Source organism: Camelus dromedarius, chromosome X (assembly GCF_036321535.1).
Source record: "Camelus dromedarius isolate mCamDro1 chromosome X, mCamDro1.pat, whole genome shotgun sequence".
NCBI classification, from domain to species: domain Eukaryota; kingdom Metazoa; phylum Chordata; class Mammalia; order Artiodactyla; family Camelidae; genus Camelus; species Camelus dromedarius.
Window position 1 is genome coordinate 57441319 of NC_087472.1, and position 18648 is coordinate 57459966.

The following is an 18648-nucleotide window of genomic DNA, read 5'->3' on the forward strand; positions in this document are numbered from 1 at the left end:
TGTTAATCACAACTAGGCTGGGGAGTTGGGGGGACTGGGAGCGTTTCTGCTATTAACCTGTATTTGGTAGACATTAGGGACACTGCTAAACATCCTGAAGTGCATAGAATAGCCCCTCCCATAAAAAAGAATTATCTAACCCAAAATGTCAGTAGTGCTGAAGATTGAGAAACCCCAGGTTAAATGTATACTTTTAAGGGTTTGTTTTTGTAGGGAGAAGTGTTGTAAATTTATTTAAATTTTGGTTTCCAGTTGTTCATTGCTAGTGTATTGATACATTAATAATTGTTCATTTATATTGCTCATTATAATATGTTGATAATTATGTTGATAATTATTGATATATTTGGAGTTTAGCCTACCATTTTATTATTTGTTTTCTGTTAGTTGCCTCTTTATTTTGTTGCTTTATTTCACTTTCCTTGCCATCTTTTGTGTTATTTGAACAGATTTTACTATCCCATTTTAATTTATCTATTGTGCCTTTTACTCTATCTCTTTGTATAATTTTTTAGTAGTTTCTCTACAAATTACAATATTCATACTTAACTTTTCAGTCTCTTAGAATCAGTATTTTATCACTTCAGGTGAATTGTAAAGACCGTATGATCCTCTAAATCCCTTTACCTTCCCCCTTTATATTCATGTCATCTTATGTATTACATCTGTATACATTGAAAACCTCATCAGTCGATAATTTGCTTTTTGTTTTTAACCATCAAACATACTTTAAAGAACTTAAGAGAAGAATTGCTTCTATATTTGTGTAGATACTTACTGTTTCTGTTACTTTCCCTTCACTCCTAATGTTCCAGGATCATTCTGTTTCTGTTTCCCATGTGTATGAAGAATTTCCTTTAGCAGTTCTTCTAGAGCAGATCTGCTGGTGACTAATCCTTATTAGTTTTCCTTAATCTGGGAATGTCTTGTTATTCCCTTCATTTCTAAAGGCTAATTTTACTGGTTATAGGATTCTAGGTAGACAGCTCTTTTACCACTTGAAAAATGTTGTGCCGCTTCCTGCTGGCCTCCCTGGAAATCTGCCGTCTTCAAATTGTTTTTCCCTTATCTTTAATGTATTGTTTTTATCTAGCTCTTTTTAAGATTTCTTCTTTGTCTCCAGCTTTCCAAAGTTTAATATACTGTGTCTTGGTGTGAATTTCTTTGGGTTTATCCCTATTTGGGGTTGCTCAGCTTCTTGAATTCTTGCACTTGTCTTTGCCAAATTAGAGGATTTTTTATTTCTTTGAGTACTTTTTCCAGTCTCATACTTTTTCTCCTATTCTTCAGAAACTCTGAAGAGGAATGATAGATCTTTTGTTATGGTCCCATAGGTTCTGAGTCTTGTTTACTTTTTTTTTTAAGTCTGTTTTCCCTCTGTTGTTCATATTTAGTAATTTCTATTGTTCTATCTTCAAATTTACTGATTCTTTCCTTTGTCCTCCATTCTGCCATGGAGTCAGGCCATCCATTCAGGTTTGGTTTTTTTTTTTTTACTTCAGTTATATTTTTTCAATTCCAAATTTTTAATTTATTTCTTCTTTTATGTCTTCTATTTATTTACTGAGATATTCTTTTTTTGTTGTTGTTGATTTAAACATGTTCATAAATTCTCCTTGAAGCACTTTTATGATGGCAACTCTGAAATTCTTGTCAGTAGTTCTGACATTTATATCTGTTGATTTTATTTTCATATTCAAATTGGTATTTTAGTAGTTCTTGGGATGATAAGTGATTTTTTTATTGAAACCTGGGCATTTTGGGTATTATGTTAAGAGACTCTGGATCTTATTCAAATCTCCTGTTTAGCAGACTTGTGACACTGCTCCAGTGGGGATAGGGTGCTGTCTCATTACTGTAGGTGGGGATAAAAGTCCAGGTTCTTACCTCAGCATCCATTGATTCATAGGGAATCCATTGATTCAGGTTCCTTAGTAGGATAAAAGACAAGCTATGGACTGGGAGAAAATATTTGCAAATCACATACCCAGCAACGCCTCTATCTAGAATATATACAAAGAACTCCCAAAACTCAACAGCAGAAAAAAAAAGATAATCTAAATATAACATATACAAGAGACACAAGCAGATAATTTCATCAGAGAGGATATATGGATGGCAAATAAGCACATCATTCAACATCATTGTCTAGGGGAAACACAAATTAAAACCACAATGTATAATATATCACTATATCCCTATTAAAATAGCATCACAATAAAAAAAAAGTAGTGAGATATCAAATATTGGTGAGGATGCAGAGGAACTGGATCACTCATACTTAACTGGTGGGAATAAAAAGTGGTACAGCTACTCTGAGAGAGTATGGCAGTTTCTTAGAAAGTTCAGTGTAGACTTACCACATGACTTAGCAGTTACACTCTTGGGCATTTATCCCAGAGAAATGAAAACTTATGACCATCTGTATGAAAATGTTCATAACATCTTTATTTGTAATAGCTCAAAACTAGAAACAACCAAAATGTCCTTCAGGGATGAATGGCTGAATAAATTCTGGTGCATCCATGGAATAGTACTCAGCAATAAAATGAGATGAGCTTTTGATACATGCATCATCCTTGATAAATCTCAAGGGCATTATGCTGAGTGAAAAAAAAAACAATCTAAAAAGGTTACATACTATATGATTCCGTGTATATAATAGTCTCAAAATGACGGAACTATGGAGATCGTGATTGCTAGGCAACAGGGACTAGGTTGGGACCAAGTGGTATGGGAAGGAATATAAAGAGGTGGCACAAAGGTGTTCTCTGGTGATGGGATAGTTCTGTATCTTGATTGTGATGATGGTTACATGGATCTAAACATGGGATAAAATTACATAGAACCATATAGAAGACAAATAAGAAGCACACACACATGAATACACATTTAAAAATGGTGAAAACTGAATGAGTTCTGTAGTCTAGTTAACAGTAATGTGCCAAAGTACATTTTTGGCTTTGATAATGAACCACAGCTACGTAAGATGTCATCATTAGGAGATTCTGGGTGAAGGGTTATGAATGTCTTTTTTTAAAACTACTTCTGCAACTTCCTGTTAGCCTATAATTATTTCAAAATAAAAAGTTTTTTTTTTAAATTAGCATTTGAGATGGTTTAAGTCTAGTTCTGCTGAAGGCAGAATATTAGAGAAAACCAATATTTGCCACCCCTCAGCCCCAAAATATCACAAGGTCAATGAAACCCACATATATATAACTAATAAAAACATCTACATATAATATAATCCTTCCTGTTTCTTTGGTGTTTTTCCTTTTCTTTTTGAAATTTTATGGGAAAATTGACAGTAATCAACGGTTATTATTACAGGTAGTGCTTTGTTCTTAGCACTGTGCTAACTGCCCTTTCCCTGCCAGTAAAAACACAGGAAAGATGACATTGACGTTCTTTACATACTTACATGGATGCTCCCAAGTTTGACCAAACTCAAACACATTTTCAAGAAAGTAAAATTGCACAATTTTCTTGATGATGCATTACTTTCAGCCACAACTCACTCTAGCTGTGGTAAAGATATAATGGGCTGTGAGTTGTGAGAATTACACGCTATCTGTAACTATCACTTTTTCTCCCACTCAGAAAAAGTGTATTACAGTATAAGTGAGGGGATTTGGCCTTATATGGAAAACCTGGAATCTGTTCAAATTTATTTAAATACTTGTGCCATACTTTTTGAGTGTAGCTGACTTAAGCAGTGCATTTGAGAGCATCCATTTTAGAGTGCAAAAGTAATAAAGTAATGTTGTCCCTGCTATATAAGCTGCTGATATGGCTGTGGTATACTGGAAAAAAATTCTGTTTTAAGGCAGACCTGGATTTTAATTCTAGTTCTCCTGCTTACCAGACAAGTCATTAAACCTCATGGAACTTGAGTTTTCTCAATTATAGGGGTAGTACCCATTTCACAGAATTGTTATTTCATTCAGCTCTCACCTTTGTGAAAGCTACCTAGCACCATATCTGACTCATAATAGCTTTTGTTTACAAAACATTTGTTTTGCCACAAAAGGTTTCTGCTTTGGAAAGGAGTTATCCATATACATGCAACTACAGACAAAGTGAATGATAAATATATAATAAAAAATTATAAATACTGAGGTATAAATTGTAAAAAAGAGGAGTTAAAAAATGGAACGTGCCCAAAGGGCTGCAGGTTTCAAAGAAGGCATCATGATGGGAATGAGATTCAAAGTGGGTTTTGAAGAACATAGAAGTAGAGAGGTAAATCGGGTAGGGAGACCATTTCAAGTAGAAGCAAGAGCCTGAGGGTATATGGTTATATGGGAATCCGAGTTGAGAAATTTATAATACTTGAAACCTGCTATTCTATTAGATTTTATTTGGAAGTTATAAATCTTAAAGTTTTAAGGAAAGTATTCCATAGTGTTACATTCTTAAGAGTTTTCCAACATCTGCTGTGTATTTTAACGATATTGTTGAATACTGTAGCACCTGCTTGGTTGCTAAGGCACTTGTATCTTACTTTGAAATCTTGATGGGTAAGATTTACGTAGCTCCTGTCAGTTGTAGCTAAAGTTAAGCTTGTTGACAATAAATTCTTTATGTTCAAGAATGATGAATGACATAATAATGGAACATTAACAAGAACTGGGATTTCAGTATCTTTGTTAAGCCCTACAGAATTTTTTCACATGTTATTAATGTATATGAATTTAATTTCTTCAAAGAAAACTGGCAGTCTTACCAACTTCTTGTTCCTAAATGATGGTTGGTGTTTTTGATACTATAACTTTTCAGGAAATGTGAAATGTGAGTGATTGACTAATTTCTATTGAATATATGAAAGCATTATACCCCTCATTTTTTTTTGGTATATTCTCATGGAGCAATAGGTTGGTTTTTGAAAACTTAGTTTGGTATTCTTTGGGTTGTTTGTATGGTATTGGAGTAAGGGAATTTTTTTCTGGAGCAAATAGATCTGTCATTGTCTTCCCCAACCCCTATAGTGGTGAATCAGCCACAGATATTTGTAATTTATCAACTTTTGAGATCCTTTTCACTGTATAATTTCAGTTTTACCATTATTTTGGTGAACAAATGATTTTACTTATATTTATTGAATACCTATTATACAATACAAAGCATTGTACTCAGTATAAGTGGGACAGAAAGAGGAATGTGATACAGACCTTCAAGGATCTAGTCAGAAAGAAAAATATATACACGAGTAACTACAATATAAGGCAGTTTGCTGTAAGTGCCATGAGCACAGAGTAGGATTTTATTTAACGGAGAAAGTGTTTTGGAGTGGATGATTGGGGTGATTTCATTGGGTTAGGAGCTTTTGACTAATGCACATAGCTTGTAAATGAATATTAACATGGCAGTTAGTATAAGGTAGGAGTCCTGAAATGACAGCTCTCCCACTGCCAAAGGTTTTATCTTTATAAATTGGGGAAATCATTTCAATACTAGTAAATGGTTAATGTCTAAACATTCTCATAAATACTAATTTAAGGTAAATATTTGTACTTTTATTAATAAATAATTTGCATATGATAAGTAATTGCTGCTTTTATGTTTTTAGGCCATGAATATTGTGGTTCCCTTTATGTTTAAATATGCTGTAGACAGCCTCAACCAGATGTCAGGAAACATGCTGAACCTGAGTGATGCACCAAATACAGTTGCAGCCATGGCAACGGCAGTTCTGATTGGCTGTATGTGTGATTCTTTAATCTGTCTACAGGTGTTGACTTTCTTCAAGAGGGTTTCATCGTATTTGAGTGTTAGACCTTTTCACCACAAACACAACTTAACATTTTGGATGTTTGTCTTATGTGAGATTTTTTTTACTATGTGCTTTATTAAAGATTCTTCATATAATATACTTTCTAAAAATTCTGTAATAACTATCTCATTTTCTAAGTTCTAGAAAATAATAACATGAAATAAGACATTACATTCATAACAGCCACTTCTTTTTTGTTGTTTGTTTTTTTTTTTAGTGGTTGACTGAATTTAATACTTTTTTAATTGAAGCATAGTTGATTTACAATGTGTTAGTTTCTGGTATACAGCAGAGTAATTCAGTTATACATGTATATTTCTTTTTCATATTCTCTTCCATTATAGTTTATTATAAGATATGAGTATAGCTTCCTGTGCTGTACAGTAGGACCTTGTTGTTTATTCTATATATAGTAGTTTAACAACCACTGGTAATTGTTAGGCTCCTTATAAGATATCTTTTTAGTAAGGCTAGTTATTTTCTTGCTGTTATTGTTAGCTGTTAAATAGGAAATAGCTAAATAATGATATGTGTGTATTAATGCTTTATTAAATTATATTCAGTAACCATAATACAAGTCTACAATTTGTAAAAAATAGTGTATGATGCTTTGTGTCCCCACGTAGTAGAAAGGATACTTGATGAGACTCAGACTTGAGTTGGGGCATGCTTTAGTCAAAGCACTTGGATTTTTTAGGATCTCAATTTTATCATTTGTTATTTGTGGGAGTTGAATTAGATCAGAAAACCTCAACAGATACTGTACATTTATCCACAATGAGGCTTTATGGGCTGCCATTTATTAAAAGTATTTACTTGAAAAAAAATCTTTCAACTTCTGGAATCTGGGGGGGGGGGGAATAACAAAGGTTTTCATGGTGGTGGAAAGGTTGGTACTCAGTAGGTTACATGCTTTCTAGGTTTCTTTTAGTGTAAGTATTTTGTGATATATGTGTTCACTGCACATTTTCTGAGCCCTTGTTTTTACATTCCAACGATTCTAATGTTTTTACACCCCATTTTTTTTCTTTTGAATGTATTGTTAGATGGTGTATCAAGAGCCGGAGCTGCCTTTTTTAATGAAGTTCGAAATGCAGTATTTGGCAAGGTAGCCCAAAATTCAATCCGAAGAATAGCCAAAAATGTCTTTCTCCATCTTCACAACCTGGATCTGGCTTTCCACCTAAGCAGACAGACAGGAGCTTTATCAAAGGCTATTGACAGAGGGACAAGGGGTATCAGTTTTGTCCTGAGTGCTTTAGTATTTAATCTTCTTCCTATCATGTTTGAGGTGACACTTGTCAGTGGTGTTTTGGTAAGTAAAACATTTCTCATAGCAAGCTTTTGTCTTACATTCTTGTTAGTATCATTTTAGTACTTGAAGCTTTTGTAATATCATATGTCCTTGGTTTGAAAGCAAAATTCCATGGTGCCAGAAGGATTATGTAGTTCATTTAATTATTTTGCCACAAGCTTCAAGGGACTGTGTTCAAGTCTTTATCATGTTGTTATTGTAAAGAGCTGCTGATTTCTACACATAGATCAGTCACTTAACTAGTGGTTGCAATTTTTTTGTTAGCAGATATTATGGTATATGACTTTGGACTGCTGTGCTCAGATTATCTAGGTTTCTTTCTATTCACCATTCATAACATTTTAGGCAATTTCATATTTTACAATATGTGTATATATGTATTTTATTCCTCTTGAGGCTCATTGCACCAATTTTATTACAAGCATTTGACAATAGTATCAATGGGACAAGTGCAGTTTGGTTTCTTCCTTATAACCTAAAGTAGATTTTCTAAGGTGTTTGTTTTCTCACTCAATTTTTCATTTATACAACTTCACACCAACATATTTTTTAATTAAAATCTTTGAGATATGCTGTTCTATGTTATGAACTATTTGGCAAGAACAATGACTGTTTCCATTCCTTCTTTTGCCTTCTCCAGTATTATAGATGTGGTGCCCAGTTTGCATTGGTAACCCTTGGGACACTTGGTGCATACACAGCATTCACAGTTGCCATCACACGGTGGAGGTAAGGTATTCCCCAGAGGTCAGTCAAGGTTCGGAATTTAGTTATGCTTTTATAGCAGACGTTCCATGCCTATGCAAATCTTTGTCTTACAGAACTAAATTTAGAATAGAAATGAACAAAGCAGATAATGATGCAGGTAATGCTGCCATAGACTCACTGCTGAACTATGAAACTGTGAAGGTAATATGTTTCATTTTGCTTTTTTCTTCCTTTCACACTGCACTTAGATTTGTTCTGCCATTAAATATAATAGGTGTTGTAAGTCAGAGCTTCAGACTAGTATAGGATCTCTAGATCTGATGAAATAATACTACTTTATTATTTTCCTTTTGTTTAGAAATTGCCCTTTCTATCACATTTTTTGTGTAGTACCATCAGAATTTTACCTTCTGAATTAATTTATAAGTGGTGACAGTACAGTTAGCATCTTGATTCAGAGTGCACGCTAAGTTCTTGACTCTATCCTTCATAGTGCCTAACATAGTGCTTTTCATTAATTCTTTCATTTATTTGTTCATTTTTCCATTAACAAATATTACTGAATGCCTCTTGTGTGCAAAGCACCTTGCTAAGTCCTGTGATGGGAGAGGGTGGTTAAAAAAAAAGTGGTTAGTATTTAATCCTTGCCCTCTCAGAATTTGCTGACCACTGGAAGAGTTAAGTATGCAGGTGACTACTCAAGAAGGCATAATGTGGTCGGAGCAATGAGAACTGTCAACTCAGAGTCTCAGGGGATCAAGGGAAGGCTTTGTGAGGGAAGTACCATTGACAGCTTTTTTAGATCTGGGTTTAAATTAACTAGATATTTGGTAAATGTTTGTGGGATGAATTTTATGGACTTTTCAAATATAGTTCATTGTGGAAAACTACAGAAGTACCATAGTCCCATGTATTCTAAGTCAGTTTTCAAAATGTAGTACGCAGTACAAAATTGTATCTGTACATAAAGTCTCATGGAAAGTATACTAATTACTTAAGGGAATAAATTCCAATTACACCTATATATAGTTACTATTTTTGTATATTTTGTAGTATTTTAATAATGAAAATTATGAAGCACAAAGATACGATGAATTTTTGAAGACATATGAGACTGCTTCATTGAAAAGTACCTCTACTCTGGCTATGCTGAATTTTGGTCAAAGTGCTATTTTCAGTATTGGTTTAACAGCCATTATGGTGCTCGCCAGTCAGGGAATTATGGCAGGTAAGGGAATTGTGGCAGGTAATGGATCTGTGGTTTTCACATTTGTAGATGATTTACTTAACCGTTATGAAGATTAATGAAAGGATATGTATATTAGTCTTAATTATAAAGCATATTCGATAAGGTGCTATAATATCTTTGGAAAGTACTTTCCTTTTTGTATCAGAATATGTGTTTTTGATTGTATGATAATTTTTTTAACTTCCTTTTGTTTAACACTGCAAGTTTAGTGGTGGTTCTGTCATTGTTTGGGATTACTGTTTGTGGGCCTATAACTTGATTCTTTTAGGTGTAACTTTTTTTAGCATCTAATATTTCTACTTTGTCTTGTAGACCTGGAAAGCAATGTAATTAATTTAGTGTTTAGTGCAAATGACTAAAGTGCAAGCAGTCTTTTTAAAAAATTACTGGTAACCTTTTCATCTTTCTATTAGTTATTCATTTGCAAAACATTTCAAAAGTAAATATCTGTGCCTCTTTTCTGTAACCTGCCTACTCAGTTACAATTCATTCATTCACTGTGACCTTAATACATAGTTTATCATTCCCAATCATGATAACTATTTGCTCCAATTTTTAAATATGTACTTTAAAAAATTCTATTTTGTATTACAAGGAACTTGCTAGTGTCTTAGGAAGAAAGGAGAGGTTTTCAGCCTTCCATTTCTGTCCTTAAACTATTCTCTTTTTCTTATATATTATATGTAGTGTATGACTGGGCTTTTCCCATTCCACTTATCATGTATCTAGTTCACTATATTCCTAAATCATGGATTAAAATGCTTTGAAATTTGAGTAGGCCTAAGAGTTGCTGATTATATACATTTTGAACTGTATTTCAGATTAATAGACTATAAACTTCTCTTATCTTAAACTGGAAAAGTTCATGACATCTAAAATATCCTTTTTTTTTTCTTTTACAACTTCATATTAAGGTACCCTTACCGTTGGAGATTTAGTAATGGTGAATGGACTGCTTTTTCAGCTTTCATTACCCCTTAACTTTCTGGGAACTGTATACAGAGAAACTAGACAAGCACTCATAGATATGAACACCTTGTTTACTCTACTTAAGATAGACACCAGGATTAAAGTAAGTAATCTATTTAGTACTTTTTAAAAATCATATGAGTATCATCCCATTGATAGGATTATTCAAGGGGAATATTCTTATATCACCACATTAGCAAATCAGTATCTTTTTTGTGGGAGTTAGGACTATCATGTGTATTATTAATGGGTTGTTATAGCTTTTACTTCTATGTTTAGAAACCTTAACAGTATTAGCAAAGAATACTCTACCTAGAAACTAAATTTTGTTAACTGCAGTTATTTGTACTTGCCCTTGATTTACTTTTGCTAATAATGATATAAAATGTGATTGCCTCTCCTCACGTTTTCAACTTCCTTTCTCCCCTGTCCACCATCTCTCTTACCCACTAAAACAAATTGATCAGAAATCAAAGCATTCAGAATTTTTCCCCTCACCAGTGAGGAGTAAGAAAAGGAAATCTTTAAAAGCATGCTTGGAACTGGTCTAACTCCACTTATAAACCTCCTCCTTCCTCATTATTTTCCTTTTTCTCTTTGTGAATTAGAAAATTATTTGCATAATGTACTCTAGGCAGTGTGTAAAGTGGCTTTTTTTTTTCTCTTCCCTGCTAGGACAAAGTGATGGCATCCCCCCTTCAGATCACACCACAAACAGCTACGGTGGCTTTTGATAATGTGCATTTTGAATACATTGAGGGGCAAAAAGTCCTTGGTGGAATATCTTTTGAAGTCCCTGCAGGAAAGAAAGTGGCCATTGTAGGAGGTAGTGGGTCAGGGTGGGTAATTTAGTTGTTTATAAAATTCTGCATCATTTGTTGATGATTCCCAATGTAATATTTTTTATCATAATAAAATGATTACTTGTGGTTTAAAATTGGGGTTCCCTAGTGCCAGTAGGAGCTATATAACCTTTCCTTGTCTCCAATTTCAGGAAAAGCACAATAGTGAGGCTGTTGTTTCGCTTCTATGAGCCTCAAAAGGGTAACATTTACCTTGCTGGTCAAAATATACAAGATGTGAGCCTGGAAAGCCTTCGGAGGGCAGTGGGAGTGGTACCTCAGGTATTTTCAAAAAAGAAAAAACCTATTTGGGGGAAGATTTATTGGGTTAGTGGATCATTTACTAGAATAATTTGAATCCATGGAGTCAATATATGCTGATGAAGTTGGAAGTGTTAGACCCTACAGGCCATATTCTGTTACCAAAAAGACAAAAAAAAAAAAAACAAAAAAAACCCTGAATGTAAAATCTTCATGATGGAAAGGGTTTTTTTAATCCATAGAAATATAGCATAATATAGAGGAAAGAGTCCAGACTGGAATCATACAGAACTGTATTCTAAGCCCTGCTCCAGCCTTTATAAGTTCTGTGGTCTTAGGCCTCAGTCTCCTGTAAAATAAGGATACCATTTTTCATATAGGACGGAATTATTATGAATTATAGATAATATGTATAAAGCACCAAGTACAATGTCCATCACATAATTGTTCAGTAAATGAAAACTATTATTTTAATTTTGAACAGTTTTTGACATAATAAATTTATAAAAATTACAAGGCAGTTTGACTGCCAACTTCAAGCTGGTATACCTTATTCACCACTGTCCCCTTAGTACCAAGCACAGTGCCTGACCCATAGTGAGCATTTAACAAGTATTTGCTGAATAATTTTAGGGGGAAGCGTAAGTTCAGAGTAAGATCTGAGAAGATAAGGAGATAACCTTGTAGGATGTGAGTTTTTCTTATGCTGAAAACCAGTAGAGAGACCTGGGCGTTAGTTGCAGCCTAGAATCAGAACCAAATCCCTGGAAGAACTGAAGAAAGGGATCAGACAGTGATGTTGCTTGTAAAAGGTCCCCCAGGTGATATAGCACATACCATTCTGCCCTGTCGTTTCTTTCACTGAGAATCCCAAATTTAATGTGTATGAAATCACATAGGGCGATTATTGAAATTCCTACTCTCTTTCACACACCTTAGTTCTGATTTAGGAGGGCCGTGTCAGCCCCATAAACCTGCATTTTTGAATGTGCCTTTTGTGTGATTCAAACAGAGATGATTTGTAGACTATATGTTGAGAAGCAGTGACCTAAACCATATATCAAGTGAACTGAATTCTGGGCTGTGGCTACTTAGGGCTTAGTGTCCTCATCCATGTAACTTGATTCCTGCTATTCTCTTGGACTGTATAACAATTATCCTCATCCTTTTGAAAAATAAAATACTTTTTCACTAAGGAAAAATATACATGATCAATAAATGAAAGAAAAGAGGCTCATCCTCATTAGAAGTCTTGGTAATTAAATCAACAATGGGATACCATTTTTCACCTATCAGATTGGTAAAGATTCTAAAATTCATAGTATCTAGTTTGGGCAAAGCTGTGTAAAATGGCCAGTCTATTTTGCTGGAAGACATATATAGCTTTCCTGATGAGCAAATTGGCAATAAGTAGCAAGAGTCTGGAAAATATTTATACCCTTTATTCCAGTAATTCTGCTAATAGTAAGTTTTAGTAAGGAAATCAACAGAGACGTAAGCAGATTTTTATATGCAAAGCTGTTCATTATGACATTATTTATAATAACAGAAGTTGGAAACTATAAAGTCCAACGATAAGTAGATGGTTAAATTATTATAAGATAAAATATCATACAGTCATTTATAAATACCATGTTTGTAAAGAATATTGAGTGTCATGGAAAGAGACTCAGATACAAAGTTTGTTAAAAAAGAGGATACCAAACAAAATGTAACATCTCAATTTTATATTAAATGAATACATGTTAAGAGAAAAAAAGATTGTAGAAAATACACCAACATGTTAATAGTTATTGCTGAATGGTGGGATTATGGATTATTAATTTTTATTTTATCTTATATTTGTATTTTCAAAATTTCTAGTTGACATTTGCTTAACTTTTTTCTAAATATAAATATAAAATATAAAATATTTTAAAATAAGTATTTTCTCTTTGTAGAAGTTTAAGCTCATTGGGTTTAAGTACTATCTCAATACAAGAAAATTTTATATTAGTAGTAGGTGTAAAAATTATTAAAATATTCTTTGAAATAATATCTGAAACTCTGGGGCTGATTATGATGTTAAAGGAGATCTTTATTGAGTATCCTGGTTAATGTGAGCTAATAGAGTCATTTTATGTCATCTTACTAACTGTTGCCTTTCAACCATTGGAGACTGAAAGAAAAGTGTGAGATGGGTGCTCACTTTAAGTAAATAAGCTTTAATGTGCCATGTCAGAATAAGTTGAAATATCAAATGAATACTTGTAGTGAACTTTCTCCAGAAAAACCTATAGTACATAAATTCTTTGTTTTCTATGTTTTAAGTCCAATTTAAAAGCTGCTGAGAAACATATGAAAACATATTCAGCTTTATTCTTAATTAGGGAGATGCTGATTTAAACAAAGAGCACATCTTACCCTTAAAAGTAGCAACAACTAACACTTACTAATATCCAGGGTTGTTGAAGATATGAGGACCTGCCACTTTCATACACTATTGATTGGTGTGTATGCTATTTGAGCATTTCTGGAAGACAGTTGGGCAATACTATCAAAGGATAAATGGGTGCTTACCTTTTAACTCATCAGTCTGCTTCTGGAATCCTTACAGAAATACATGGGTGTACAAAATCATAATATACAATGATATTTTACTTCAATATTGTTTATAGTAGCAAAAATTTGGAAACTATATTAATATCCATCAATAGAGGAATGGATAAGATAAATATGATACATTCTTGGTATCATACAACTGTTAAAAAGAATGGGATAGGTTTTTGTTATTGACATGAATAGTCACCAAGATATATTAAGTGAAAACAGCAATTTGTGAATAATAGTATGGCCCCACTTGTGTTGGAGGTGAAAAGTGTATATTTAGGCATATAAATGCATCAGAAAAAGTCTGGAATGATACACAACAAGTTGTCATGGTGATTAACTCTGGGGAGGGAAATAGGATTATAGGCATGAGGGGGTGATGAAAGGGTAAAATCACGTTTTACTCTTTGTGCCTCTATGTCTTTACTATTGTTTGAATTTTTTTTATAATGAACATATATATGTATGTGTTTATATATAAATCTGCTCCAGGATGCTGTCCTCTTCCATAATACCATTTACTACAACCTCTTATATGGAAACATCAATGCTTCACCTGAGGAAGTATATGCAGTGGCAAGATTAGCTGGACTCCATGATGCAATTCTTCGAATGCCATATGGATATGACACCCAAGTAGGGGAACGAGGACTCAAGCTTTCAGGTAATCGAAGATTTTAGACCTGACCTCCACTTACATACTTCCTTCAAACTTTTATTTGTCAGAGCCATTTTGTAGAAGGTGTAAAGACAGAGTACAAACCTAGTGCTCATTCAGTCACTTTAGACAAAGTACCCGGTCTCCTGTCCATCAGTGTAAATAATTCGACATGCCCAGAAGTAACTGTTCTCAAATCATGCAAGTCTCTTTTTTTCGCTTGTAGCTGCAAACACTGTAAGTACTTAATAGTAAGTTGCTGATACATGCTCAGATCAGTGTTAATTTATCAGCCATAATCTTACTATTAAAGGAAAGCCAAGATTATTATTCACATGGCAAAGTAGTAAGAGTAGGGAGAATTTTCTAGTAAATAGTGTATCTTCTCATAATTTCCTAGATCATTATGGGATGTTTTCAATAATTTAGACCTCCTTACAATTGATATACCTAACTGCTGTACTTTCCTTACAGCCAACTTCATTTTCATGTCCTTGTTGGTTCAGTGGCCAAGTAAATTTTAGAGTTTGTACATTTTAATTTGAGTGTTTAATTATGAAATTACTAGGTTTAATAATGAATTATCCTAAAATGAGTGAATTTTTGGATGATCCATAAAAATGTTTCTTTGCCCCAAATGATTTGAATTCCAAAAGTATAAAGATATCTAATGCCTGAAAGTATTAATGTAACTCATATAAACATACTGCATACTTTTCATTTACTCTTCATTCTGATTTAGTTTGGGGAGGAAATCTATAGATTAGGTATGGGGGTAAAGAAAAAGAGAATGAAGATTACTCTGCATGAACTTTAGTAAATCCCCGTTTTCTCTTCAAACTGCCTTCCTTTATTCACAGCATTGATTTAGGTACATACTGTGTGCAGGCTACTATGTTAAATGATTTGAGAGTTAAAAAAGATGAAGCATAAAGGGACCTCCTCTCTAGGAATTTTCTGTCTATTAGAAAGTTTTGATCTAGGCTTAGAAAACGTTAAGCAAAGATTATTTTCAAATTAAGTTTGTTTGTGGTAGCTGTTTGGTCATTAGCTGGTAGTATAAAATGCCTGCATCATTCCAGTCCACCTTTATACTTTACCATTGCTATTCACAGGAGTAGTTTCCAACTAACTAGCCCACACCTCAGATTATTTATCCATTTGGCTAATTCTAGAGTTTCTCTATTGGTCACATAATACAGACAAGACCTCTCAAAACATGATTTTGCTTCAGATAGCTATGCTGCATCCCGTTTTCCAATTGTTATTTTCCTCTCTGTATGCCTTTGAAGGTAGGAGTGGTTAAGGAAAATTTATTCTTACCTGATACCTGTTTCCTTTCAACCAGACCTCTTAAGACCAGCAATGTATAATTTAGCTTCTATGCTAATAATTTTGGTAGAGAACAAGCAAATGTTTCTTCTCCAAGTTCTAAAATTCTATTGAATAGAATTGAAACTGGATTGGTTTCCACTAGAAATTTGGGAAACATGTGAAAACTGGTTCTCCCTCTGAGTATCCACTTCTTTTAGAGCTTTCTGCTCCTGCGTTGCTAGGTAGGTAAGCAGTTATTTCTAGCACAGTGCCTGCCTTGATAGAAGAAATTTGAATTTATGAAATGAGGAAGAGTGTGGATAGTATGCATATAAACTCATTCACTAATATTAGACATAAGGAGCCCCCCTGACGGGTTGAAGGTAATAATTGCAGAGCAGATATAAATGAAATAATACTTGGTGTACCAGATAATCAACAGGTAGAGATTGTTGCCTGAAGAGGTTACTGATGCTGAAAAATACAGATTTTTTTGGACATTGATAAATTAATGGATAACAGACAAGAAAAGATGCCAAAAGGGACATATTCAGCAAAACACCATCTTTGGTACTTCCAACCATAGTTTTATGTAAGATTGATGGCCTTAGACCTGCAAGAGTCCCAGTGAAGGATTGCTTTATGTTCTCTAAAGTATATTTAGGAATAATTGTGGGCTTGTACATTGTGAAAGGAAGAGCATTGAACTGGGCATTAGTCAGGTCTACTCCAGATTCCTCTGGAACTTGCTCTGTGACCTTGAGCAAATCAGTTAACCTTTGTGGGTCTCTATTTCCTCTCTGTATTAAAATTTTGCTATGCCAAAGACCCATAGCAAATAACTAAGGTGAAATAAGAGGTTCCTGTATATAGCCTTAACTTTGAAGAGTGCTGTGAAAATAATAGCTTATGTCAAAAAAAACCAAATCTTTGTGAATACTGGCTGAATGTTACTTTTTATGTTAAGAGATAAATTTAGATATTCATAGTTAAATGTCTTCAAGTTTTCAGGCTTTAGATGTTGAATTTGTTTTTGGCTTTGTTGATTCTCTAATACTGAAAATTTTTTTATCTGAGGTTGCTGCTCATTGGGAAGTAATATAAAGTACATGTAAAGTAACATATGTAATGAGCATATTTCTGGTGAGGGGAATAAATGTGGAATCAAAATTGTTACTTCCCCTCCTCATTCTTTTTGCCTGCCATGAAGTCAGAATCCAGAATTACATTTATGTTCTAGGGAGTATGGTTTGTCAAAGGATATCATATATTAACTTAAGACTTATAACAGAGTAAAGTGAACAGGAATCAGGAGTAAAGGTAAACGTTGAAAGTATTACTTGGTTTATAATCAGTGGAAATACTAGAAACATAAATTATGTATTTATGTTATGCTTTCTTAAACTAAAAATTTTCTTTACCAGGAGGAGAAAAGCAAAGAGTAGCAATCGCAAGAGCCATTTTGAAAGACCCCCCAGTCATTCTCTATGATGAAGCCACTTCATCATTAGATTCAATTACTGAAGAGGTAAATAATGATGAAAACATAAAACTCTTCAACATTGCTTAACTTTTTTCTTTGGAAGTGTCAGTAAAATGACTATATTCACCTCATCTGTTGACAAAAGAAGAAGGTTTTAGTCTTTCTGCTTTTACCACTTAACGCTTATTAAAACAGATCATGTAAATGTTTGTGTGCACACCAGAAAACCTTTCCCTTATCATGGAGCAACTCACTAAGGTGCAGGTCAGGCATACACAGCCTGCAGTGCTGGTATCAATTTATATTCATTTCACAAGTATTGTAGCACTAAGATGTCATGACAGTGATGTTGTGGTACTACCCAACAACTACATTAGACTTCATAACATCTTGGTATTAAATACCAAAGTCTTAATAGCAATCATAACTTCATGAACAAATCCCCTTAATGTAGAACTAAAGATCGGTTGGTGGTGTCAGTTGCCTCCATTCACCTACATTTTACTTGAATATATAGTAAAAACCTATTATTGAAAGATAGGCCTCATTTTGATATACAGCAGGTATGACATATATTTACCTACAGAGTTAAGTTTCAGGGCATACTGTTTGATCTGCCATGTGTTTGAAATAGTTTAATTTCTAAGTGAATTGTTTAGCATGAGAATTTTTTATATTTAAAGGGAGCCTTAAGCTGCACCAGACTCCATTTGTAGGCAGAATAGGAATCTGCTTACAAGAACTTTATACCTAAAGATGTGTCATCCACATTTATGACAAACTAAAAGTCCTAACAACAGTCATTATTTGAGTCACATATCTTTATTATCTCACAGAGCATAACCCATTCATTGCCAGCAAAGAAACACCCCCTCCCAAGGGAATGAGTTACCAGAAGATTTAGTAGGTTTTAATGGACCATTTTAAAAGGTTCAGAGCATCAGTAGAATGTCAGTTTAAGTTCTTGAGAGTAAGGAAGAAGAGTCCCCACAAACATCACAGTTTTTCTTAGAATTGGCCCTGCACTTGATTTTCAGTCTGCCCTAGAAAATAAACAGTCTTCTTTTCCTGGGTAACCATCTATTCCTGATAATTTTATTCCTTTAATAAATACAATGTTTAGAAATAACTGTCGGAAGCCATTAGGTATATCCCCACCCCCACACTGCTATTTCCATCTAGCTAGCTGTACTTAGACTCAGGTTTCCAAGTATAGCTGAATATATATACAACTCTCTTACATTTTACAGGCAGTAAACAAAAATGTATTTTCTAGAATGCCTTAAAAAGTCAGAATGCTTTTGACAAAGAAGTTTCCTCAAGTTAAACATGCACAGTTAGTTGTCTTTGTTGCCGTTCCTGTCCTCTGAGTTTGAACTAAGGAAAAGCAAATGCTCCTGTACCCTTTGCATCTCCTGTCTTTTCTTGATTTTTTTAAATTTTCTGCATCCTATCACTTGAGTCCCTCCTCATTTTATTTTTGC

At 33.8% G+C, this 18648-nt stretch overlaps 1 protein-coding gene across 3 annotated transcripts in view; it reads left to right on the forward strand.

The window, feature by feature from the left end:
- ABCB7 (ATP binding cassette subfamily B member 7) overlaps nt 1-18648 on the forward strand; it is a 104930-nt gene that overhangs the window by 77001 nt on the left and 9281 nt on the right. For 2 of the 3 annotated variants that reach the window (XM_064483028.1, XM_064483029.1), the window contains 10 exons: nt 5573-5705; nt 6823-7091; nt 7732-7820; nt 7913-8000; nt 8853-9027; nt 9963-10120; nt 10693-10856; nt 11012-11141; nt 14202-14373; nt 17106-17209. In XM_064483028.1, coding sequence (XP_064339098.1) covers nt 5573-5705; nt 6823-7091; nt 7732-7820; nt 7913-8000; nt 8853-9027; nt 9963-10120; nt 10693-10856; nt 11012-11141; nt 14202-14373; nt 17106-17209 — 1482 coding nt within the window. The remainder of the gene's footprint in view (nt 1-5572; nt 5706-6822; nt 7092-7731; nt 7821-7912; nt 8001-8852; nt 9028-9962; nt 10121-10692; nt 10857-11011; nt 11142-14201; nt 14374-17105; nt 17210-18648) is intronic. The other variant, XM_064483030.1, reaches the window with a different exon arrangement.